This window comes from Cervus elaphus, chromosome 1, assembly GCF_910594005.1.
Source record: "Cervus elaphus chromosome 1, mCerEla1.1, whole genome shotgun sequence".
Lineage (NCBI taxonomy): Eukaryota > Metazoa > Chordata > Mammalia > Artiodactyla > Cervidae > Cervus > Cervus elaphus.
In genome coordinates, this window is record NC_057815.1 from 87,957,751 (window position 1) to 87,984,715 (window position 26,965).

At 49.4% G+C, this 26,965-nt stretch overlaps 1 protein-coding gene across 1 annotated transcript in view; it reads right to left on the minus strand.

The window, feature by feature from the left end:
* Nucleotides 1-2,787: 2,787 nt before the first annotated feature.
* SYT13 (synaptotagmin 13) overlaps nucleotides 2,788-26,965 on the minus strand; it is a 42,069-nt gene continuing 17,891 nt past the window's right edge. Inside the window, exons 2-6 of the mRNA XM_043910123.1 lie at nucleotides 17,418-17,643; nucleotides 14,556-14,690; nucleotides 12,785-13,086; nucleotides 8,545-8,674; nucleotides 2,788-6,682 (exon numbers count right to left, since the gene is read on the minus strand). Of these exons, the coding sequence (XP_043766058.1) occupies nucleotides 6,378-6,682; nucleotides 8,545-8,674; nucleotides 12,785-13,086; nucleotides 14,556-14,690; nucleotides 17,418-17,643 (1,098 nt within the window). The 3' untranslated portion in view covers nucleotides 2,788-6,377. The remainder of the gene's footprint in view (nucleotides 6,683-8,544; nucleotides 8,675-12,784; nucleotides 13,087-14,555; nucleotides 14,691-17,417; nucleotides 17,644-26,965) is intronic.

Consider the following 26,965-nt stretch of genomic DNA (forward strand, 5'->3'; position numbering starts at 1 on the left):
CCTGACCCTTGAGGGCAAAGAGACCACAAATAGGGTTGGTTTGTTTTTGGTGGGAAAACCAGGCTTCTCCTCGCTTGATCCTGGTTTGAATCCCTGTGTTTCTAAAACAGGAATTCTGCCATCATCCACTTGTCCTGAGACACCAAGGGAGAATGTTGGGAAATTGGGATGGGAAGCCAGGCTCCAGCCTTGTCTGCCTTGAGAAGATACTTCACCCGGTTGAGGACAAGCCACTACTAGACTGCTTTCTGTGGCAAGGTCTGACTTCCAATCCTAAGTCTGGCTTCTTCCCACCTCCTCCCAGGTAGGCACCTGCCTCCATCTCTGGCTTCGGGATGGTGCTGAGGGCCCTGCCAGGGGCTACCTGTGCTGGCTCCTCCGTAGGAGATGAGGGATGGGTGCAGGGGGCAGTTCTCCAAGGCTGGTACCAAGAAAAGCCCCATCCCCTAACTCCATCCACAGCCACATCCTATGGCTCTACCCTTGCCAGGCATCTGCCCAGGTTTGGAGAGAGAACAGTTGCTAGGGTTCTGAGCTCTTGAAATGGTGTTGCTTCCAAGTGACTCTAAAAAATAGAAACTCTTGGGTGGAAAAATCACCACTGACTCCATTAGCAATTAAGCAAATGAGAAGAGTATGACTCAGAGCCTCAGGTAACATCACATTCTGTCTGGAAGAGCAAATGGCTGTCAGGAAACCTGGCCCAGGGCAGGGAAGGCAGGTACCCGTTCACGTGGGTTTAGTTCATTTTACACATGAGATTGGAGGCCAAGGATACACATGAGAAGTCTTAATTATCAAATCACAAAACATTAAATCTTGAAGAGTGATCATTTTGTCCAAATTTATTTTATAGATGCGGACATAAGCCCAGAGGCAAGTGACTTACCCAGAACCATGAAGGTGGCAGTGACAGAGACCAGCTGGGTTGCCCAGCTCCTAAATGCGGTGCTTTAAACGTAAGTTATTTCATAGGCTGGAGCAGAGTTTGTTATTTAAGATGGTTCAGTGGAAAGCCCAGTATAAAATCATTCCTAAACTCTTCTTGCCCCTTCCATTTTTATTTTTGGTATATTCAGATGCTCAAATCTTAGTTTTGGGCTTCAGAGGCCATTTGGGTTCAATCCCTGGGTTGGGAAGATTCTCTGGAGAAAGAAATGGCAACCCACTCCAGTATTCTTGCCTGGAAAATTCCATGGACAGAGGAGACTGGGGGGCTACAATCCATGGGGTTGCAAAGAGTCAGACAGGACTGAGCGATTGAGCACATCAGGGGCCATATTCACAGTTACCTGTGAAACACAGTCTACACAATATTTGGCTGCATGGGATCCTATTTTAATATGGAAATAAAAATCCTGGCTGTCATTAAAATATAACAAATATATATAATATAAAATAAGGAATTACATGTACAGACTTGGAAAGTGAAGCCTTTCTTTATGGCTCATTTATCCTTTTTAAGAGGGCTTCCCAGGAGGCACTAGTGGTAAAGAATATGCCTGCCGATGCCGGAGATGCAAGAGACATGGATTCGATCCCTGGCCCAGGAAGATCCCCTGGAGTAGAAAATGGCAATCTGTTTTAGTACTCTTGCCTGGAAAATTCCATGGTCGGAGGAGCCTGGCAGGCTACAGTCTTTGGGGCCACAGAGAGTCAGACACAACCGAGTGATTAAGCAGCAGCATCCTTTTTCAGAGTCTTTGGTTTTAATTCCACATAACCTGCCTGATTTCCTACTGACCTGAAAATTCAGGCCCTTCCTCTGGCTTAATGCCTGAGCCTGTTCCTCCAGAAGGCAGGGCTGCAGCAGCCACGAGGAGGCCCTGAGATGACAGGACTCTGTAAGTTCCCGTGTCCCTGCCCGCCACCTGGAGCACAGGTGAGCACTCAGCCACTGCCCTGACTCTTCAGTGATAGGGGTATTTCTCTGGGGTATGTTAGAGACACAGTTTCCATCTTTCCTTCTCAAGAATAAAGTTCAAGCCCCAAGAGGCCTTGCCTGAGAACGTTCACAGCAGCAGTTCCTCCAACATAAAAAAAAAGAGAGAAATATCTAAACATATGTCAGTAGGGGAATGGGATTGTGGCATATCCATGCAATGGAAAATAACACAGCAGCAAAAAATAAAGGAGCTAGAGCTACATAAATCTGCATGGATAAAACTCAAAATTTTAGCGTGGAGCAAAAATAATGTGATACAATTTAAAATTAAAAACACAAAATACTCTATGAGGTTTACACATACATGTAGTAAAAAGAGAAAGAAAAGTTTGGGGTGAGAAACCCCAAGTTCAGGATGGTGGTGTCCTGAGTGAGAGGCTAAGGGGATTTCAACTGTATTTGTCAATTTATATTGTATTTTATAAAACTGTATTTTATAAAACTTGGCAGGAGTTCACGTGTGTTTATCAGATTATTTTTCTGCATTGCCTATGTCTAAAGTTTTTTTTGTTTGTTTGTTTTTATGCTTCATCTTTTAAAAAATAGTTGTTTGTTCACTTATGGCTGCACTGGGTCTTCGCTGCTATGCACAGGGTTTCTCTAGTTGCGCGGATTCTCACTGTTCTGCAGGGGCTTCTCACTGTGGTGACTTCTCTTGTTGTGGAGCATGGGTTCTAGGTGTGAGGGCTTCAGTAGTTGTGGTGCGTGGGGCCATTAGGAAGTAGATTCATAACCACTGGACTACCAGGGAAATCCATGTCCAAAGTATTAAGAAACAGGAACTTAAACACACACACACACACACACACACACACACACACACACACACACTAGGCAGCTGACCCTGTTAGAAGTTATTTATTTACCACTGCAAGGTTTTTGCTCCAAAGTATGACACCAGACATATGAGTACAATATCCCATGCGTCTTTTTGTGCTTCGGTTCATGACTGCAAAATAGACACAGCATTGACAACAGGAAACACAGGCAGCAAAAACAAATCACAAGGACTAGGTCTTTTTTTTTTATGGTCCTCACCTCCGTTTGGCGTAGGCTGCAGTCTCCTGCTGCCCAGGACTCCTTTATATCCCAAAGGAGCTGCCCCAAAGAACTGCTCTCCCATCTAACTCTCTCTACACAGCATCGACTGGGGGAGATTCATCACTCAATCTACACCAAGAGCCATATCTCAGATTGAAATGTGCAGACGTGTGCAAGGTCTTGATCAATAGGCACTCAACAAACATATTCAGACTTGATGTAAGAAGTGAGTCGCAAGATGAACGAGATTAGACTCCCAGTTTTCCATCCCCATCGCAGTATCTGTGACAAAGCCAGGTCACCTCACGGGCAACAGCCCAATTGGAGATGGTTTCTCCCTTTATTTTCACCTCTGCTTCATGTACTTAGAAAATGCTCCCTAGCAAAGGACCAAGCGTTTCTTTTAAAGAAAAGATCAGATGTATTCGCACAGACCCAATTACTCTAATCTGGTAGTCAATTGCAAAAGTATCTGGTACAAGGTAAGTGGATGCAAAGATTACTGAAGTTTTTTCATCTGCCAGTCTGATATCTCTGAGTAATTTAAAATTCACTGAGATGGTGTTTTGGTGGGAAACACAGCTTTTATGTTCTCATCTATATATCCTCATCCTTATAGCTCACTGTGTTAATTATTTACATGAAGTAAAAGTAAAGGGAAAATCACTCAGCCGTGTCTGACTCTTTGCAACCCCATGGACTGCAGTCCACCAGGTTCCACTGTCCATGGGATTCTCCAGTCAAGAATACTGGAGTGGATTGCCATTCCCTTCTCCAGGGGATCTTCCCGACCCAGGGATCAAACCCGTGTCTCCGTCACTGCAGGCAGATTCTTTACCATCTGAGCCACCAGGGAAGCCCAATTATTTACATAGTGAGCTATAAGTTGTCATTAGGTGAATGGTAATACTCAACATTATGAATTTCTAGGCCAGCTGCTGAGGTTTCTGATGAACTTACCATTAAGAACTCAACTAGGCCTCTGATTTGCATTCAAGTTAGATAAAAATGTATATTCTTCTTCCTACTCCCCCCTACCCATCCTTCATTCACTAATTCATTCAACACATTTTTATTAAGGGTCGATGAGTCAACTCTATTCTAGGTACTTAAAATACACCAGTGCACACAACAGGCAAAACCACCTGCAAAATCTGTCTTATTTCTGTTCAGTGAGATGAAGGCTGACACCTAAGATGTCAAGCAGAGACATTTGACTCCTTTTAAGGACACCCTTTTCATTTGGATTTTGGAAAATGAAACCTTTGACGCCAAAGAAATGAATGCCTCATGATAGATGGCTGTGGGTGGAGCTGATATGCTGGCATCAGGGGCTCACTGCAAACATCCTTTGGTGTGACTATACGGCAGGTGCATGGACTTAGAAGGAAGTGGAACCCACCTTTCCTGATTTTAAGTCTAGGATCCAGACTCCTCTGGATTAGAGTAGCAGTTGTCACCAAGAACTGAGTACTGGTCAGCTTGCGCAGGGGATACTTTGCTGTTTTGGCATGCCAACCAAAAAAGGGAGACCAGGGTGGTGAGAGGGCTCTCAAAGATGTGCTGTGGGAAGTCAGTGACACATGCCTTGCCTAAAAAAACTTGGCAGGAGGTGGCCAGACTTAATGGGAGAAATGTCCAATTATGTGAAAGATCTTCTCATTTATGAGGGATGAGATATTGTTTCTGTTTTTTCGGGAGATTGGCAGAAATTATCTCTAAATGCTTTCCTACTGCTGTCCAGAAAGGAAAAATGATGACAAAAGATGACATGTCTCTGCTCAAATTCTCAGGCAGAGACCAAGAATGACTTGACTTGTTACAGGACTGAAGGAAAGGAATTCTTTTCTAGATCAGGGACCCAGAGTGACCTCTAAAGGCCCAGAGTTTAGCTGTCAGTATTAAAAAGTCCAGAGGCGGAGTCCGTGGTTCTAGAAATGTCTGGCACTTGCTGGGGATGGTCAGCTGCCAACATGAAGCTTAAAAATGATCTGCTGGTGGCCTCGGAGTTTGTTACTAGCGAGGGGTGCCTGTGGCATGGGAGCACAATTGCATCTATTGCATCATTCACAGAGACCAAGCTGCCATATCATTAGGCTGCTTTTACGGATGGTCAGCAACAGAACCCAGAAATACTGGTACCCAGGCAAATATTACATCCACTCGAGCAAGGCTTGTAATATTATAATTAATGATGTGGACAGCTATTTGGAATAATCAGGTAGCGATGTGAAACCTAGCTGTTGATTATTTACTAATTAAAGTGAAGAGGTACACTAAACACAGCGAAGAGGTACACTTGAAAAGATCTCATAGCCTCCTCCCCCTCCACAGACCCGGACTAAATTAATGTGTGCCCCAGATGGAATTCACCCTCACTTGGCTGGTAGGCTGAGAAGGAAGGAGTCTGACTCAGAGGGTCACTTTGGTGACGCTGGTGGACATGACAACTAATGCCCAATAACTAATGGGGGAATCCCACCTACTCCTGGTCAGGGGAGGGCTCCCCAAGTATAATATACACTGATTTTGAGATGAAACAATACAGTTATTCAATAGAAAGCACAAAATTCAGTCCAAGAGCAGGATCCAAAAAAGCACAAACGAGAACATTAAGAATTCAAATGACTAAAATTAAAAACGGAGGCTTCTAAATTTCACACCATGGTTGAAATGTCCAGCAAGGGCACTGGCTGCCCCAGGGAGTTGGGGGCCCGACGAGGACTGTGGAACTGAGCTGGGGATTTTGTGAAAGGGATTTCTCCAAGTGCAGCGCTCCAGCCTCTTCATCCAAACCACTGTGTGCTTGTTAAAAATGCAGGCTGCTGGGGTCCAGCCAGGATGATGGACTTGGAATGTCTAAAGCAGGGTCCGGGAATCTGCTGGTGATGCTTCACACACTGTTTGGGAACTGCTGGGTTAGTGTCTTGGGTCAGTAGAACGATTTCCTGCTGGCTGAGTTTCCATCCCGCCCTGATCATCTCTAATTCTTTTGAGATGATCCAGGATACAGCATTTCCGTCATCCTTTTTTGACAAACTTATTTTTAAAAAGCCACATTCTTTGCATCCGTGATTTCCCCAATTCAGCTTTCTCTGCATCTGGCCTGACACCCACTGCAAAACCTGCACACAGACCGTGTTTGATAAGAGTCTCTTTCAATAACACAGATCAGCAAAACGTGTTCCTTCTGACCCACATGTCCTGTCTCCATCCTTGCTCGTTCTTAAGAAACAGGAGTGTGATGGGAGAGGAAGAGGGTCCTGGTCTCTGCACACACGTCTGTCTTCTGGTGTCAGAATGCGGATGGGGCACAAGAGGAGGGGGCAGAGGGCAGTGGGGTGGGGGGAGGGAGACTGTGCCCCCAGAGGGCAGCGGCTCGGGTGGCTGCCTAGAGGTGCAGCTGATGCCACATGGCGATCTGCCGGCGCGGGTTCTTCAGCATCTCCTCCCAGTGGCTGCGCTCGGAGCCCGAGGCGTGCAGGCCCAGGCTGCAGTGGCCGAGCACGCAGCTCTGCCCCTCGGCGCCCAGGCCCAGCACGTCCAGCTCCACGCTGGAGGCCCGCAGCAGGTCATCCGGCAGCTCGAACATGATCATCTCGTTCCACACGGGGTTGATCTTGTGCTTGGCTCGTTTTGTCTGCTTCTTCTTCAGCTTCCGAGCCTGGTGCTTTAAGGTCACCTTGACAGAGACATCTGGGGAGGGACGGGGGACAGAGACAGAGGAAGGGGCCGGGAGTGAGCTTCTGGGGTCTGGGGCGGGGGGAGCTGGGGTGACGCTGCCTCTTGGGGATGGAGAGACAGGGTCTCTGGCTCTAGATCCTCACTGAGGCTTCTGCTCCACCATCCCTTCCCCCACCTCACGGGCCATGTATTTACTCAACAGTAATTCAATGCCCACTTTATGGCAGGTGTCGGTCTGAACATGGGGATATGCAAAAGCTCCTGCCTGGAGTATGAAATACAGATCAGAGCACAGTACATGGGTCACATGGCCCATGACAGGGTCACACTGAAGCACCGCTAGCAAACCTTTCTCAAGAGCCCCTCTGGATGCCTTGATGTCCCATATCAAACCAGGCCCAGCATGAGGTTCAGATGTCCTGCAGCTTGATTTTAAACTCAGACCAGGAACACTATGCCATCCCTATGTCTTCATCCCCTCAAGTTCTCCATCTAAGCATTTTTGTCTCTTTCTAAGATATCAGGTCTCCTGCTGGTTGACTGAGTTTTTCTCTTCTGCTCTTTTGCAAGTTTTACTGGAGGATCCCACCCCCCATGGAGGGTGAGGGCAGCCTGCCTTGACCCCAATAGAGCTGCCTGGCTCCCAACCCCCGACCCCGGAAATCAGGCAGCAGGTTACTAGACAAGCTTTCACATAGCATCTGGAGGCCCTGGAATGGGATTGTGTCTTCATCAGTCAAGGTTTCCAAAGCTAATGTGAGAATAATTGTTACTCTGTATTTATTGCTATAATTATCACCCCCAGGTGGTTAGTTTGTTATTTCAACAGAGATATTTGAGAGATAAAGTGTTGAGCTGTAATTGTCCTGACAGGAGCTATAAAAATTAAAAAAAAAAAAAAAGAGCAGGAGGCCAAGAATTGTCTAGGGGGGATGAGGCAAAGAATTGTCTAGAGGAGATGAGGCAAAGGCATTGACTTCTGACCTCTGGCTCAGGGATCTGTCAGCCAGACCAACTCGGATGATTTTTCATTCGTCAAAAATCTCTTGCCCAAAGGTCCTGACTGCAGAGGCAGTTCTTTATTTGCTTCCTGCTATAAATACCGATGTATTTATATCCTGCTCTGAGCACTTGGCTCCCGGTCCAGGTGTCTCACGGCTGACCAGTGCTGCTTTCCTTCCTGCTCTGACCAGAGAGGCTGTTTGGTCCTTAAGCCTTGGGGTCTGTGCTGGGGTATCCCAAGGGAATAGCCAAGGCTTCCAGGGCATTGAAGAGATGTTTATTTGGGTATATGGGGCAGAGACGCCTCCTCCGCCTGAGCGCCCACATGCCTTCTGCCGTCACCCACACCCAGCTGGTGTGGGGATGGCAGGTCGACAAAGGCTGGGAAGAGAGAGGAGTCTAGGGTGGGTGTGGGGAGCAGAGTGGTGGCTAGCTGAGACTGGAGAAGGGAAAACCCACCACCTGCCCAGAAGATGCGTCCAGCCAGGTCTGAGTGACAAAGGTGGGGCCAAGCTTCCCCTACAGCCCAGATTCTCCACTCCCTGGCTACAGTCTGATCCTAGTTTCCTGTGACCCAGGGATCAGGCTGTTCTTCTCACAATGGATCTGCAAGGTGGGAGCCCTAGGAAGCTGACACCTGGGTGCTAATGGGTAGGACTGGCCCGCGAGTTAATGGACATGACTTTAGGGAAGTGAGTGTGTCCTTCAGAACTGGTTTGTGAGCTTGGGGTGGAGGACACAGCTGAGGCTGACTCTACAAATGTACTCACATTCCAGGTCCCTGCTCACCCGTCCCCACTGCCTCCCAGGTGCCACCTCCGTCTGTGCACATACCTAGAGGGGCCCTGGCTCCCCTCTCACACCCCACTCACCCTTCCCCAGAAGCTCCTTGGACTGGTTAGAGTGGAGGTTCTTGGCCTTAATCAGCACGACTAGGAGGCGGTTGGCAGCCGGGAGGTAGCTGATGGAGAGAAGGACCTCTCCCGTCCCCGCAGACGGCTCCTGAAACAGAAGAAGGGATGCAGGAGGGGAGCCTCATTTAGGGATGCCCTCTGGCCCCGTCACTATTGCTGAGGCTGGGGTCGCCCTGGAGCTGTATCCAGGAGGCATCCTAGAAATCACTTACCCCTCAGGGCTGCTTTCTCCAGGCTTGCAGAAGGGAGGAGGGCACAGAGGGATCCTATGCCAGCATGTGTTTCAATATGAGTTTGTTTCATTCGCCACAAACGTGATTTTCTAAACAGCTCATATTCAAACCCAACATACCAAACAGATCAAAGAGATACCATTCAGGATGCGGCCGGGACAGAGGGCCAGGACTTCCTCTCGCTTTATCGCCTGTGCCCCGCTCAGGCATCTTTGCACAGAACCCTAGGGTTCTAGTTTGAAAATCACTACATTGACTGATCAGGTTCCTGGAGCAGTGGGATGTTGCAAGGCATTACTCTGCTTGGAAAAAGAATCCCTTCCAGCCCCTGCAGGGCTGAGAGAGTCAATAATGTGATGCACTAATGCTGAGCAGGGCTTGGCTTGGCCTACAGAATGACCAGCCATGTCAACAAAAGCCAGGCATACGATGGGAGTTAACGCACCACAGACACTCACAGGAAGTGCGTTTTGCTGATGCCTTCAAGAAGCATCCAGCATGTCTATCCCCCCGTCTGCGGCTTTACAGAGTCTCACCATTGAGATTCCTGCAAGAGTTTGTTTGGAATTTCAACAAATCCAATGAGGGACAAAGATGAGTGAGAGTCCCCACAGGAGGCAGGTCACAGTCTAAGGGTGGAGAGAAGCGTATGGACTCTAGAATCTGACCATCTGGGTCTCAATTCCGGTCTCACCATTTACTAGCCACATGATCTTGGGCAAGTTATTTCACTTTCCCAAACCTTCATTTCCTCATCTGTAAGATGGGAACCATGATATCTCCACCCAATAGGGTGGTAAACATTAAATGAGGAATTATTTAATGGCTTAGAACCACGCCTGGTGCACATGACAGCATCTTTACCCTTGCTTTGATGATTATCATTAGTTATCAAGAAAGGATAATCACTACTTCTTGAGAATATTAATTGGGAACATTGTTTCTGGGTGAATGGGAGACAGGGTTTGGGGAGTAAAGCTGGATGGAGGAGCTGGCCAGCCCTCTGATTGGGTCACACCTTTCATTCAGGAAACATGTCTTCAATACGACTGCAACAATTCAACTATCCCTAAGTGGCTAGTCATGTGATGGAATGTTTCCGGGAGTTGCCAGGAACTTTGGTAATGGCATTAAGCGTAGCAGCTAACACAACACACTCTGTGCTAAGAGCAGTTATAATATCTATCCACTGAGGCTGTCATCCTCACAAAGCTATTCCCAGCACCCAGTACACAGCTGACACGTAATACATATTGTGAGAAGGAAGGGTGAGACATCCTGTTTAATCTTGACGACAAGGGTAAGAGGGATACTGACCTGGCTCCCATTTTAAGCCTGAGTCTCTGATGCTCAGACAGTGAACTTCACTCTGTGAGGTCATGTGAACAGTGTGTGTGTCGGGGGGGTGGGGGGGGTGCATGTTTTAGTCACTCAGTCGTATCCTACTCTTTGGGACCCCGTGGACTGTGGCCCACCAGCCTCCTCTGTCCACGGAATTCTCCAGGCAAGAATACTGGAGTGGGTAGCCATGGCCTTCTCCAAGGGATCTTCCCGACCCACGGAATGAACCCACATCTCCTGCACTGCAGGCAGATTCTTAATGGTCTAAGCCACCAGGAAGCCCCATGTAGCCTGTTCAGTAGTGAAACTGAGCCTCGAATGGGGGGTCTGGTCTGATAGCAAAGCCCAAGTCCTAAACCCGTGGTCCTCCAGCATCCTCTACGGACAGACCTCTCCTTTCACAGTGAAGGAAATGAGCTCAGGCACCTGTCCAGGTGCCCAGCGGGGTGTTGGCTGAGCTGGGACAGGCACCAGTCTTCTGCTTCAGCGGCACTTCTTGGAGGTCCATCCACAGGTGTTGGCCTGAGGTTTGGCTACATGGTGCCCAAGTGAGAGGAGCCTGGACCCGGCAGCCCGTGAAGGGCTCCGCGGCTCTGTGCAGGGTGCCCAAAGCCCCAGACCAGCCCAGCTGGTGACACCACAGCCATCCGCCCCCTCGGCTCTGCTGTTGAAAGTACCTGCTGACAAAAAGTAACCCGCAGGATCCGCGCTGGTGGGTCAGGCAGAGGGGCTCTCTAGCCTGGCCATGGGGGCTCTCCCTTACCACTTACACCAGGAGCACCGCCTCTGACTTCTGACTCCACGCTGCCCTCTGACATTGTTCTTATCTGTGGCAAACAGGCCAGGGGTCCAAGTGGATGCAGGAGTGTACTTGTGGGACCGTGACGGCTACAATGAGCACGATGATTAGGGTGAGTGAATCACGAGGGCAGGACTGTGTCCTCATCTCCTGTGCCCTCGGCTTCGGGCACACTGCCCGGCACATGGTGGAAACCAGAAAAGACCTTTGTGGAATGAATGAGTAAGTTTTCTTCTAGGGGAGAGGGTAGAAGCAGGTTAGGTGCCTGAGACTTCTACCTGTTGGACTGCCAACCTTTGTGGGCAGTGCCAAACACTCCAAAGGCCTGGAGGGGGAACCCCTCCATCTCCTGAGGAAGCTGGATTACCAGTGGAATAAACCCACGTGTTGGGTGCCTCTCCCCAGGGGCCTCGGCTGTAATTCCACACAAGTCCCAAATTGCACAGTAGAGAGCATGCTGGGGAACAGCCTGGTTCCAGCTGAGAGTGGCTGTCAATGTTTATCAACTTTCTGAGCCAGGGAAAGAGAGGAAAATGAGGCCAAGAAGAGACTGTAGTAGGTGGGGAGTGAAAGTGTACTCTCCTCCCGCGGTGTCCATCAGGAAAGGCGCCTGCTGACCACGGCTCCTGTACTACTGGGCACTTATGTCCCACGGCAGTGGCAGGACAACGCGGGCTTTACAAGCAGACTGACCTGGCCTCAAGGCCGAGCGTGCCAGGTCCCAGCTGGGCAACCCCATGCTGGTTACTGAGCTTCTCTAAGCCACACTTCTCTTGCCTATCAATGCTTACTCCTGTCATCAGTCCTGCTTTGTTCATTAGGGCCAGAATTCAGGTAAAGTTCCAAGCATAGCAACTGATAGATGGTAAGCGCTCAAAAATTACTACTTTTCTTCCTAATTTTATTACTCATGGGAGTCGGCAAACTTTTTCTATAAAGGGCCAGATAGCAACTATTTCAGGCTATGCAGGCGATATAGCCTCCAGAGAAGGCACTGGCCAGCTGGTTGAGAGACTGCCCATCCAGAAGGGTCCCTCTAGGGACCATCATGGCAGGCCCTTGGATGAGGGCCTAAATCACCACATACTGTCCTGCAGCCCTGACCCTCCTTGACCCACTCGCTGCCCTGGCCGGTGGGGATTGGTGGTTGGCTCTCCAAGGAACCTCTCTGAACAGCGCGACATCTCAGCAGACGCTTGTTTTCCACTCACGGCTTCGGCAGCTGGGGAGGGGTGGGGAGACCCAACCTGGGCCCCCAGCCGTGGTCACTCCTTCAAAGTCCAGCACAAACGCCACTGCACAGCAGGCCTTCTAGAACTCTCTGTCCCAGAGCACTTCAGTTAGGCCCCTCTTGGGTGTCTTAAGTCAGATATCATCAGTATCACGCCACTACCACCATCATCGTCATTTGTTCCGGTTTCTCCCTCTGGCTTGTACTCTCTGGGAGCAGAGGTGCCCCTCTCCCCTGCAGTGCCTGGCACACAGCGGACGCAACAGGGAGTATGAACGGTTCTAGACGGGGATAAACATCGTCAGCACCAGAGTCAGGGCGCTCACAGTGTGATGTTTTCCATGATGGTGAGGCCAGGGGTAGGGGTGTCTGTGCCTGGCAAGCTAGAAGCAAGACTAGACCCCAGGAGTCCCCAAAACCTGGGCTATCGGTCTCCTCTAACCAACCCCCTCCCACCCTATTCAAGACTCCACCTTACTTTTACACCCCGCCTCCCTGCCCAGACTCCCATCCCCAGGCTGGGGAGGTCTCCAAGCTCTTTTCATGAGCACTGGCCCAGTCCTGCCCTGCCACCCCCGGGAGAGGCGACCTTACCTTCACTGCAGTCTTCAGCTCGCCCCACTGGGCGGCCCCCAGGGGCACGGACACCCCATCCAGGCCGAGGCGCAGCTCCCCGACCACGCTGTGGCGGGAGAAGCGGTCGCAGGTCCTCAGGGTCAGCGTCAGGGTGGCTGCAGGGAGCTCCTCCTCCGCCAGGGGGAGCGCCAGGCCTTCCTCCCACGCGGTGCGCAGCTCGCGCTTCTTGAGGGCCGTCTGGGCCTCCACGGAGCCCATGCTGTTGGCCACGCTGCCCTGGATGTAGCAGTCACAGCCTCCATCGTGGTCGCTGGTCACAGCTGCAGCCAGGGAGAAACCGGCACAGACGCGGGGGGCTCGTCAGCGACAAGGGGAGGCAAGAAGAATGGCCCTGCTGTGAGCTGCAGGATCTGCCTTAGCGGCCATGACCCTGGGGGTCTCAAAGAGACCCCACTGGGGCTGGCTGACCACCCTGGCTTTGTGAGATCGCCTTTCAGGGAGTCGTTTGGAAATAGGAGATCCTTCTCATTATTCCGAGACCTCCCCAAGGCGCCAGGGCCCACAAACTGCTGATGATTTTTATTAGGGTTGCTGTGGATACCGTAATTCATTTGTTCTCTATTTTAAATATTTATCACATAACCACTTATGATATGAATCGCTGGGCCACAACCTCATGAGTGTTGCTTTGGTGTTCTTAATGCTTTCCCACTGGACCTTTCCAGTTTGCACCTGGGGAGCTTTCATGACTGGTTCCTCAATGACAATGTGCAAAGTGGTATCTCATGTTACCCAGGAAGGAGAAGATAAAGAACGGAGGCCATGTGTCCTAAAATAAAGAAACCTAAACTGAGCTTCCAGGGAACTGGCCTCCTCCCAACTCTGGCACCAAATAGCCGGAGTGATCTTAGACAAGTCACTTGATGTTGCTAGACTTTAGTTTTCAAACCTGTAAAATGGGACTATTGTTAAGACCAAATGTATGTAAGAAAGTCTATGAAACACTAAAAAAAAAAAAAATCATAAAAGAAAGCTAAAAGGATAAATACTCCCTCAAAAAAGCAAAATTAAACACAAAACTCCAGCTCTTCCTTTCCAGCTTCTAGTTTCCAGGCAACACAGAGGAGCCCGTTTTTAGCCCCATGTCCTTTGCAAAGTCTTAGCTTTGTTTGCCGATGGTAAAATGAATTATCAGGGTAGGGAGACCAGGCACAATCTGATCCCATAGGAAAGACTGCTTGGTTCTAGGACTACAGAAGCTTTGCTGACCATTCAGAACACCCTCTGTGTCCAGCACAAAGCCCTGTTCAATGTTAAAAACATCTATAACAGAGATGATTACCATTCACCGAAACAAAGAAAACCCCATTCTTTTAACTGGGGACCTGGTAAGCCACATTTCCCAGCCTTCTTTACAGCCAGCCGTCCTGCGACTTAGTTTCAGCCAACGGGAAGTAAGCATGTGTAGGTCACAGTTTCTAAGGGACAGTTGTGCCCTCTCCCTATTCTCCCCATCTTTCCACCTGCTAGGCACAGGCCACAAGGAGGCCTCAGAGAGGAGGGGTCTGGTCCCTGAATCACTATTTGGAGGAAGGATGGCTGCCAAGCAGGAATCCCCAGTTTGGACTGGTATATGAGAGAGAGGAAAAACCCCTGTGTATCTGAGGATCACATGTCTCAGGGTCTTGTTTGTTGCAGAGTGCTCATCTAGCCCCCAGTGCTCCCCCCAGCCACAGATGCTCAGGCAGACAGACACACAGAAGGCCGTGAAAGTCAGCTAAGAGCATACCTTCCAGACGAGTCACAAATAGTTCAGCCTTCTGCCTGTCATAGTCCAGGCAGTAGTGAAGTTTGGGAGCCTGGTTCCAACTGGCGGCCTTCTCTGGGTTCCAGGTCTCCATCACACAGACATCCTCCACCACACCTGTCAAGAAGGTAAAGTCATTACTGCTACCTGCACTGGGATCCTGTTTTCCAGCACATGACTTTTCCATCTCTGCCAGCTAGGCCATGAACCCAAACCAAAAGCTTCCTAACTGGGTGCAAAAGCATGGTGGCACCCCCTGTGGTCCTGGGCATCACCTTTCAAGAGACCATCACAGCCCAGTGGGCAAGACCTGGGCTCTGGGGTCAGCCCTGAGCTGCTACATAACAGTTATGTGACCCTGGACAAGTTACTTGACTTCTTTGAACCTCGGTTTCACAACTGCCTGGACTATGACAGGCAGAAGGCTGAACTATTTAGAATGGGAGTGACAGAGATTCCTTCTTCCTGGAAGTACTGTGAGCATTAGAAGAAATAAAGTGAGAAAAGCACTTAGCCCAGGGCCTGGCCCCTGGTGAGTTTTCAGCACGGGAAACTGTCACCTCGTATGTGGCTCTAGTCAGCCTGTGTCAGGCAAATCTTTCCCCAGCCCATCTCCAGCTCCAACTCTCTACAGAGTCTAATCCATGCTCCCCAGGAGTTCATGGCTGGAAATAAATGTCAAACAATGAGTCAAGGTTAGGGAGAGTAGAGTGGACTTTAGTGCATGTTCAGTGATTCCTTGCTGAATAAATGAATGACCTTATCTTTAATTCAGTTACTAAAACTACAGTTATCACTCACTCTTCCCCTCACTTGGACTGCAGCCAAACATCTGGAAGATTCTCATTAGTCAGGCATAATTCAAGTGTAAAAGGATTCAGCAGCTGCAGCAGACTTCACTTGAAATAAATTGAAATTAATTTTTTTTTAATTTTCAGAATTAATTTAAAGGGTAGAAACACAGAGGAGTATTTAATTTCCAAAATGGTTCATTATCGGGTTCCTGCAAGTAGTGAAGAATCTCCTCCCTGGTGTGTCTAAGCAAGGAATAGATTGACCAGGATGTGAACAGCCAAGTGGAAAGCCAGACATACAAGCACTCGGGACCGAGGTGGCTTGGACAACTGCAGCGGGGTCAGTGCCAGATGGGGCTTGCCTGGCACCCCGAGCTGTCAGCTCTCAGACTGCCTCGGCCTTCAAAATCCAAACCAAACCAAGACCAAACCAAAGCCAGCACCCTGGGAAATGCGGGAGTGGATGCAACTTCAAGAATCAGGACCCTGAGCCCGACAATGGGGCCAGTGAGGATCTTTGCTTGTGGGAGCGGACTGAACTCGGCACATCATGGGGACATGATCCAGTGAACGCGGGACTGATTCAGCGTTCTCCTCCCTTGTACCCCCTCGCTTCTGGTCAGTACTTGCTGAGCCAACTGGCTCTTGCTAGATTGGAATCAGAACTGGAATAGGAATTCCACTGATTGGAATCAGTGGAGTCAGAACTTGGTTGTTGCCTTCTGCAGTGGAGAAAGGAGTGAGGAACCGGAAAGGGAAGACAAATATGCTCTGAATCCTTTGGTTTCAGACTCTGAAGAGCTCGGCTGCTGTCCTCGGTGGGCAGTGCCCACGCCTGGCTTCATCCCAGTTTTGAGAAATCTGCTTTGTGTGTGTTAGTTGCTCAGTCATGTCCGACTCTTTGCAAGCCCATGGACTGCAGCCCGCCAGGTCCTCTGTCCGTGGGATTCTCCAGGCAGGAACCCTGGGGCTCCCAAGACAACGGAGCCGTCCTGTGAGTCTGATTCTGATAACCACTCCCGAGGGTCCTCCTGCAAATTGTTCCCCACCCACTTTGAGAGCTCAGCTTAGCTCTCAAGTCCTCAGTGGGTCTATTTTAATTTAAAATGTGGGCTGGCAAACCTGGAGGCTAAAAGCCAACCAGGATTCCTTCCTGCCTCAGGTTCTACCTGAATTTGTTCTTGAGGAAATGCCTGGGTAATCACTGTGGTCCTGGGCCGGGTTGGAGGAGGGACCGCCTGTCCACTGGCCAGCGCGTGGGTGCTGGCCCCCGACCAAGAGCTGCCTTGGCAGTCGGGTCGGTGTCAGAGCCCGTTATGCTGCTCTGTGCCCACCATCTCCCTCTCTAACTACACAGAACAAAACCCCAAACCACATAACAATCCATTCTCCTGGCTCAATTGTTTTTTGTCTCCTTATAAAAGTCTGTGAGCTCTGCTCCTTTGGGTTAGGGACTGTCTCTGTTTCCATATCTGCCCCCAGGGCCCAGCAAAGTGCCTTACATGAAAAGCTGTTCTATTCTTGATGTTGATGAAAAGGAGAATAGAAATAATAATAATAACGATGCTTTGATTAGATCCTTGTGCCAGGCTCTGATCTAAACACTTCATATGCATTGTTATATTTACATTTTACAACAACCTTACTGGGCAGGTGATTGTGTCATCTGATTTTATATGCAGGGAAACTGAGGCCCAGAAAGATGATTGATATGACCAGGGTCACACAATGCGTACATAAAAGGGGAGAGAATGAAACCCATGACTCTGAATGAAGCCCATAGTTTAACCACAACTCTTTCTCCCCTCTCTATAGTTGTACACACAGCTTGGAAGGGACTTTCCATTTCCCAGTGGAAAGCTGGAGGCCTCGGGAAGACACAATGTGGGAACACGTGGGGAATAATGGAGTGTAATTCCAAAGCCTGGTGCCCACTGCTTGACCAGTGTCCAATGCTGCGGACACGGGCTGGCCACGCCCACCAGCTAGAGATGCTTTCAAACCCTGCTGGGTATCGTCCACAGAAGAGTGAGGGGCAGGAGAGCCCTACCGTTCTGGGGAAGGACGAACAGCTCCTCCGTGACCTGCCTCTTGAGGCGGCTGTCATTCGGGGCCTGGGGGCTGGCCGGTGCAGCGGGCTCTGCCGTGGTCTTCAGCGTGTAGTCAGCATAGTTGATGACCTCCGGGGCCGTCACAGCTGGCCTGGGTCCATAGATGTCTGGGAACTTCAGAAGGGCTCGGGGCTGGACGGGCTCTGTGGACTTTTTGACATTAAACTGCAAATACAAATCACTCCGATTAGTCCACAAGAGGTCCTCCTGCCTGTTTCTACCCACAGAAGGGAGAAGAGATGACCTGAGCTTTCAGGGGAGGCAGGGGAAGGAGTTCCTTTCTGCTCCAAGGAACATGACCTGGGCAGGCAAAATATCATCGCCAAGTGCAGCAGAATCTCTACCATCAAGAATCACGCCGGGGCCCACCGAGATGTCAGCCCTGTCAATCCAGCCCCTGGGCATCCGTGGCCCAGGCGCCCCACTGCTGTGTCGACAGGTGTTCCCCAGGCCTGTCGTGGCTACCCTCCCCCCACCGCTCTCATCTGCACACCTGCCTTTGTTTTCTCTTCTCCTTGCCTTCCTCTCTTATTCCTTCTCCCCCTCCCCTTCAGAAATGAAATGAATGTGGTCCCACCACACTTAGAACCAAATCTAAACTCCCTGCAGTGACCCGTAAGTGCTTCCCCAGCCTGGCTGTGTTCACCTTTCTGACATTACCCCAAACCCCTCTCTAGCCACTGAGCCACCTGCTTGTCAAACAGGCTGAACTCTTTCTGGGTCTGGCTTCTGGCCCCCAACTCTTCCCCCCAAAACCACCCACCTCCACAGGCTCTCAATTAAGTCCCTCCTCCAAGTCCGTCCCTTCCTACCGCCTCATCCTGCACTTTGCTTTAGAGCGTGGCTTTCACCCTGTACTGTTTCCGTCCTTGCCTGGCCTGTTTCGGTCAGTCTCTCCCATTAGTGTGCAGTCTCCATAAGCACAGGGATTATGTCTTGTCCTTCTCCTGTAGCGTCTGCTCACGGGGAGCACGCAATACACACCTGTGGCTAGGGCTCCCAGGTTCAGTTGTATGGTTTGTGTATACTGTGCAAAGATGCCTAGATAAGGACCAAAATGCGATTTGTGCTCCACTTGCCTGGCTATGTGCCCTGGGGTAGGGCTTAGTTCCACTTGGAGGAAAGGGCATCTTTTCTTTACCCACCTGCTTGTCAAGCCTTAAGGAAGCAAAGCTCCCTCATACAGGAGTGGAATCTTCTACCTTTGCCTCCACTGGGGACTGAGATTTCTCTTATTTGACAGATTCAAAGTTATATAACATGCAGCAATACTGGGGACCTGCCCAGTCCCCAGGAAATAGGAAATGATAACCAGATCTAGAGCTTGAAATGCTGGCACAGTGGGTGGGCTGCCCACAGAACAGCCCTCACACTGAGGCGGGTCCCAACCCCTAGCAGAAACCCCAAGCAGCTGCCTGCCCTCCAGGGTGTCCTCCTGCCCCTCCGCTCTCTGTGGCTGTTGGAAGTGCTGGCCAGGGGTCAAGGTGGCTCTGCCCAGGGGCAGGAGTGACTCAGAGACTGGGAAGTCTGTGCAGTCCTGTGCAGGGGCGTGGAGGCTACACTGTTTCAAAGCTCATGTTTAGTGTTTGCCCTCTGTACATTTCATTACCCCAGGACAACTCCTGGACACTCTGACCTGGCTGAAAGTCTGTCCCCAGATATTCCTGGGGGAGGCTGGAACTTGATGATGGGGGGCATTCCTAACTATCCACATTGATTGGCCAATGGTCGGAGTCCAGGAGAAGGTGCTAGAGACAAGAGGCAACACCCACTTCCTGCAGATGCCTGAGGGCTGCTGTCCCCTCACTGCATTATACATCCATCAGAACTCCCTAAGGGGCTCAGAGGGGATAAAACTCCTCATCCTTCCTTGGGAACACGGCCCAATAGGCTGTAATACAGCCCAAACACATCTACCCTGATCTCTGCTAAGTGCATCTAACACGCGTGAGCTGAAGAAGCACTTCCTGACTTCCATGGATAGTGGGGGCAGTGACAGAATCAAACCTAGACCAACCTGGACCTAAAGCCCACTGCCCCAGTGGCTCCCAACCTTTTTTTCTGCCTTCAAGCCTTTACCAGGCAGCCATGAAATTAAAAGACGCTTATGACCAACCTAGACAGCATATTAAAAAGCAGAGACATTGCTTTGCCAACAAAGGTCTGTCTAGTCAAGGCTATGGCTTTTCCAGTAGTCACGTATGGATGTGAGAGTTGGACTATAAAGAAAGCTGAGTGCCGAAGAGTTGATGCTTTTGAACTGTGGTGTTGGAGAAGACTCTTGAGCGTCCCTTGGACTGCAAGGAGATCCAACCAGTCCATCCTAAAGGAAATCAGTCCTGGGTGTTCATTGGAAGGTCTGATGTTGAAGCTGAAACTCCAATACTTTGGCCACCTGAAGCGAAGAGCTGACTCATGTGGAAAGACCCTGATGCTTGGAAAGACTGAAGGCAGGAGGAGAAAGGGACGATAGAAGATGAGATGGTGATCAAGAAAAGGGGACTGTGTCATCAAAGATGACAGAGGATGAGATGGCATCACCAACTCAATGGACATGAGTTTGGGTAAGCTCCGGGAGTTGGTGTTGGACAGGGAGGCCTGGCATGCTGCAGCTCATGGGGTCGCATAGAGTCGGACACGACTGAGCAACTGAACTGACTGACTGACTGACCCACCATCAGAGACGCTTGTCATGATCACACATTTCGACGAATCACCCTGGGAGGAGTTGTATGCTTTGAAAAGTCAGGGATGCACCTTCACCCCATCGAGAGTGCCACTGGGCATCCAGGGACCTGGCTTCTAGTGCTGAGCTAACCGTCTGAGTTGAGCAACTTTCGGCAGATCATTTCGCCTCTCAGTTATCACTCAAGGAAGAGGTGATTTCAAGGCTTGTTTCACTCCTACCTGCTGAGCAACAAAGAGGTGGGAGACATGGTTCTTTATTCGCAGATGAGTTGGGGAGACCATCAGAAACAGGAGAGTAAGTAACTGTGTTTGGCCAGCAGGACAGAGGCAGGCAACAGACAGTCTGTGTGAGTAACAGATGGGGAGAGCAGGTGACACCTGCGGAGGGGCAAGCAGAGCCGTCCTGGGGGCCAGGGCGTGGGCTAGACCTGAAAGGAGAGGGTGTCTGGAAGGTGGAAGGAGGAGTGGGGAGGAAGGCCAGGCCCCGGGAGGAGACACGCAGAGCAATGACTGATGTCCCCACATCTTTCTGTCCTCCACAAAGTCGTGCCCACCTCTCATATTGCATCCAAGTCTGAGTTATGCTAATTATTCTATTTCACAATAAGGAAAGGGAGGATAGAGGAAATTCAAGGTCATACAACTGAAGAGTGGTATGCCATCAAGCCTCCAGATATTTTCACTTCAGGTTTGCGTCATTTCCACTGCCTCACAGCTGCTTCTCAAAAAAAAAAAAAAAAAAAAAATCCCTGTTTGTGTTGGATGCTGGGTTCTCAGTGGCAACTGCAGCATCCTGGGGTTTGGGCTGTAGGACTCCCTCCTTGCAGCAGCCTCCCACAGCTTCCCACAGGGACTGGACCACATCCTCTTCTCAGAGTTGTCCTTTTCTGTCACTTGCTGGCGCCAGAACTGAGGCTATTGGGCTGGTCTAGGGAACACGTTCACATTTTATATTTTGTTTCACTTTAGTTCAATCATTTTAGAAAAGGGTTGTGTGCATGCAAGCCAAGTTGCTTTGGTCGAGTCTGACTCTTTGAGACCCTGTGGACTGTAGCCCACCAGACTCCTCTGTCCACGGGATTCTCCAGGCAAGAATACTGGAGTGGGTTGCCATGCCCCCCTCAGAAAAGGGTTATGTTGATTAATTCCCAACTTGATCAAATCAGGCTGACTCTGCATTTTTAAGAGGGGAAATAATCACTGGGCTCAGTTCGGAGTGAGGGTCAGTCTGTCACTTCAAGTCCCTGCAGAGCCTGGGCTTGCATTCCTCCCTACTGAGTGGGTCTCACTTTATGTGGCCCCTGAGAACCTCAGGAGCCTGTATCTGGCTCGGCTTTTCTTGGGTGCCCATCAACATTGATCCCCTCTTTCCTCCCACCTCCCTCCAGGTCACCAGGCTTTTTTGGGTCCCACCCCGGTTCCAGGGCAAGGGTGGGGAGGGGTCACTGTGTGGTCTGGTTCTATTTGTTCTCGGCATCACCTTGGGGACTGTCCTGGGGAAACCACCGAGATGGAATGAAAGGACTTGCTTTCCACGGCAACAGAAGAGATGCTCTCCCCTGCTGGACAGGAAGCACGTGGCCCTGACTCGCGACTGCAAGGTGAGCCAGTCTTAGGACAGAGCCGCCAAGGTGGACCGCAGGGTGGACAGACAGTAGGAAGCTGCGTCTTTGACGACAGTGTCACTAAGCCACCAACTCAACCAAGCCTGGAAGCTGTCTTACCGCTGCACTTCCGGTTACATGAACAATATTGTTCTTATTGTTGAAGCCCCTTTGGATTGAGGTCTTTGTGAACTGTGGCCAAAAGCATCCTGAGTGGATGCCATGCATTTTTATTGAGGAACACAGGAGATCATGACCTTGATGTAGAAAACTTGCCTAAACTCAAACCTCTCCCCAAGCCCCTGTGCGTCCAGCCAAAGGCATCCTCACAAACTGCTGCTTCTTGCCTAACATTGGTAAAATCCTGCATAGCCATGGCTGCCTTTAGTGAGGAATGATTATTGCTCTTGACCTCACAGAGAGCAGAGCCTGCCGACCACCCCACGAGCCTCTCCAAGTGGTGAAAGCAACCGCTGATGACCTATCTCCTTCCCTTGTACAATCTTATTTGTTGCATTTCTAAACCCTGGTTCCACCGCATCTTTCAAATGCATCTGTTTCCACTTAAATAGCTTAAACATCAATGCCCAGGAAGCAGAAAAAAGGTTTGGGCGCTGAGGGAGGGAGCCTGGGAAAGGATTAGAGGTGGAGGGCAAGAATGTCTGGGAGGAAGGAGGTGCTGCGGGGAGCAGACCCCAAGGAAGGACCTGAGCTCAAGCCTTACTCTGTGGATATTGGCGGGGCAGTCTTTCCAAGTGGGGTTCTCTTTCTAAGCATCCCTTAAACCCAGAGAAGAGGGCTTGGAAATAGAGAGGCAGGGTGAATCAGAAAGGTTTCTAGTGGAGGCAGGCGTTCAACAACTAGGGAATGCCCAGCTGTGCTCAGTATTGCAGGTGCAGAGATGGGAGAGACACCCCCATTGGAGCAGCAGCCCCTTTTGATGTGTCTCCTTGGCTTCTCCCTCCTCACCTGTCTCTGGAGCTGTGGGCCACTTACTCCTCCCCAGGTGGCCGGAAATCTGCATAGTCACTGACCAGCTCCACGTGGGCATAGCCCCAAAGTGCCTCATGTCACATCCATGCCACACCCCTCTTGCCACCTGCCTTGGGCTTCTCCGTGGCGTCTGAGGTCTGAGACACCCAGGGATACAGTGGGTGCACCCACAGGCAACCCTGATGTCTCAAGGATTAAAGCTCCATGGGGGAACTCGACCACCGAGGGCTCCCGGCTTCCTCCTCGCTGCTCCTCCCAGCGCTGTCCAGTGGCCTTTTGGAAGGTGACACCCGGAGATCCAGCAGTCGCCCTCGGGACTGGCTGGTGGCCGGCTTGGTAACACTCCCTGTCTGCGCCCCTCCCCACCTCCCTCCTATATCCCTGGACGGCACTTGCTAATTACCAGAGGCCTCCAGCAGGCTCAGCTTTCCCGTCATCCAGGCTAAGACAGATGGCATGGCGAGGAGGGGCAAACCTTCATTTAATGAACAAATATTTATTGATCCCCTGTGACAGGCCAGGTCCTCCGCTAAGTGGTAGGAACACAAAAGTGAACAAGACAGATGCTGTCCTTTCCTATGGGGCTTATGTTGAAAAAAAATAAAAAGGAAATTAATTATGAAGTTAATGATCTGTAAACAAACATTTAACCTTACTAGAGATGTTAGGTGACCCCTTTTGTGACATGATTAATTTTTTTCACCTAAAGACTGTTTATTAATTCGGGTTTTCGCGCTGGGACAGCCATCTTAACGCATCACAGCATTCAGGAAGTTACCGGTGGGGGAAACAGACCCAGATGGAAATGGAGGCAGATGGCTTCGCCCTTTATATTTGAACTTTTAAAGAAAGAGACAGCAGAGAGGAGAGAGTTGAACATAGCGTATTCAGATGAGGCCAAGCATTGGGCCACTGTGGCTGGGGTCTGCATCTCAGCACAGCAAAGCCCCCCTCAGTGGGGAACCGAGTCAGAGGCCAGGGACCTGACAGCCTCTGTCATGCTGGGCTCTAATACTGATACTGATGCATACTAACGTGTGTAAAAGAGTTTGGAATATAGCCTGGTCATCAGAGTTCATGCTCTAAAACAAGATGGTTGGGTTCCAGGCTCAGCCGGTTACTCACTGTGTGATCTTGGATCTGATGAATTAGCCTGTCTGTGCCCCTGGTTTCTCATCTGTAAAGTGGGGGTGTTAGCAGTAACATCTGTCTCTGAGGTTGTATTGAGGAGTAGAAAAGACAGCCAGGTGTAGCGCTCTTAGCACACGAGTGGGCATGGCAAGCCCTTGGAAACTCTGGAGATACTTATTTGACTCTGGCATCTCTGCAGCGTGGAGTCATGCCTTGGGACCAGTTCATCAATGTTTTTTTAACTCCATTTGTGATGAGATATGCGTGTGTTAGTTGCTCGGTTGTGTCCGACTCTTTGCAAGTCCATGGACTGTAGCTCACCAGGCTCCTCTGTCTATGGAATTCTCCAGGCCAGGATACTAGAGTGGGTAGCTATTCCCTTTTCCAGGGATCTTCCTGACCCAAGGATTGAACCCAGGTCTCTTGCATTGCAGGCAGACTCTTTACTGTCTGAGCCATCAAGGAAGCCCTTGTGGTGAGACAAGCAGGTGTAAAAACAAAACAGGCCCCTCCCCCAAAAGGCTTGAGAAGCTCTGGTCCACATGAAGCTTCTCACACCAGGGCTCCTGGAGCAAGTGCAACAGCGGCTCCCAGGGACCCTCCCCTCCCAGGGTCCTCACCTTTACTGGCTGAACCTTGTGGATTGCTTCTGATGAATACAATCTGCAAACAGGATGGAATATCTCTTCTGAGACTAGGCTACAAAAAATCCGATTTTACTAGGTGTTCAGTTTTTTTAATTGAATTCAGTATAGTTGATTTATAAGATTGTGTTAGTTTCCTGTACTGTACAGTAGAAGCTTATTTTTTAAATTAATTAATTTTAATTGGAGGATAACTACTGTACAACGTCGTGACGGTTTTTGCCATACATCAACATGAATCAGGTGTACATGTGTCCCCCCATCCTGGACTCCCTCCCGCCTCCCTCCCCACCCTACCCCTCTGGGTTGCCCCAGAGCACTGGCTTCGGGTGCCCTGCTTCATGCATCAGACTTGCCCTGGTCATCTATTTTACATACAGTAATATGCATGTTTCGGTGCTGTTCTCTCAAATCATCCCACCCTCACCTTCTTCCACAGAGTCCAAAAGTCTGTTCTTTACACCTGTGTCTCTTTCACTGCCCTGCGTGTTTTATATACACTAGTTTGTACCTGCTAACCCCAAACTCTCAATTCATCCCTCCCCCAACCCCTTTCCCCTTTGATAACCATAAATTTGTCTTCTATGTCTGTGAGTCTGTTTCTGCTTTATAAAAATGTTCATTTCTATCATATTTTAGATTTTGCATATAAGTGATATCATACAGTATTTGTCTTTCTCTTTCTGACTTACTTCACTTAGTATGATAATCCCTAGGTCCATCCATCTTGCTGCAAATGGCATTAATTTCATTCTTTCTATGGAGGAGTAGTACCACATCCTCTTTATCCATCTGTCGCTGGACGTTTAGGTTGCTTCCATGTCTTGGCTATTATGAACACAACTAGTGGTTTCTTAAATTAAACATATATGTACCCTCTGACCCAACAGTTCCACTCCTAGATATTTTTCCAAGGAAGATAAAGATATTTGTTGACAAAAGGACTTACACATGAATACTGATAGTAACTTGAATCATACTAGCTAAAAACAGACATCAGGCAAGTGGCCATCAACAGGACAATGGGTAGGTGCCTTATGGCATGTTCTTACAATGGAATATTCCTCAAAAGTAAAGAAATGAATTGTCAATACACCCAACAACAGGGAAAAATCACAAAAACATGATGAACAAAAGAAGTCATAATACATATTCATCTATACTACGTGATTTCATTTGTACCAATGGTTTGCAACTCAGGGAACATCTGCAATGTTTGGAGACATTTTTTGTTTGTCACAGTTGGGGGTGGAGGTTGTTACTAGTTAAGAGGCCAGAAAGCTGCTAGCTATCACCCTACATTTCCCAGGACAGCTCCCCACAACAAAGAATTATCTCACCCCAATGTAAATAGTGCCAAGGTTGAGAAACGTTGATGGAAATGAAGCTCTAGAACAGGTGAAACTAATCCAGGATGATAGAACTTAGAACAGTGGTTCTGATTGCTTCTAGGAAGAATTGAGTGGTAAGAGGTATGGCAGACTTATGGGTTATAGCCTAGAGGATATATATTTGTCAAAATTGATCTTCATAAACTAGTGACTTGGGATGCATGCATTTCACTGTATGACAACTGCATCTCAATAAAATTTAGGGATACAAATACAGACACACAGACACACACACCTCTAGCCCACCTGCTGAATTAGGCTTCCTGGTGTCTGGATTAGTGTTTCTCAAACTTCACTTCCAAAGCAAAACCAAAGCAGACAAAGGTAACACATGCTCCAGGGAATGGGAAGTCTTCTAGAAAAATTGGAACTCTTTATTGAAACCTCTAGTTCTATCTTAAAGTTTGTGTGACTTTTTGTATTTGACTCCATATAAATGTCTCAGTATTAAAGTATTTTGAATTACCACCAGAAAGGACAGAAAAAATTTTCTTGTTTATTTTGTGATGTAGAATATTTTCCATAACACTAGCTAGTACCACATTCCCTCTGCTCCTCAAGACATGCACACACACACACACACACACACAGGCCCTAGAGGAGAAGCAGGACTCCTCTCTCTCTCTGTTGGACTGCTGCTGCTGCTAAGTCGCTTCAGTCGTGTCTGACTCTGTGCGACCCCACAGACTGCAGCCTACCAGCCTCCTCCGTCCATGGGATTTTCCAGTCAAGAGTACTGGAGTGGGGTAACATTGCCTTCTCCTCTATGTTGGACAACATGCAATAAATCGAGCTGAAAGTTAACTGAGAGAAACAGTCATTTTGTCTCCAGGGAAGGAACAACTCCTAGGAGCTCAGTCTGTGTGAATGGCCCTCTGTCCAAGTTTTCCTTCCAACCATATAGATAACTTCCCTAGAGAGAATTTGGGGTACGGCTGTAGAAGCTCTTAACCAACCCAGAGGTTTGATCCCTTTTGCCCATGCCCTCTGTAGAGCATCCTTACACACACTTACAACTGATTGTATCTTCTGGGCC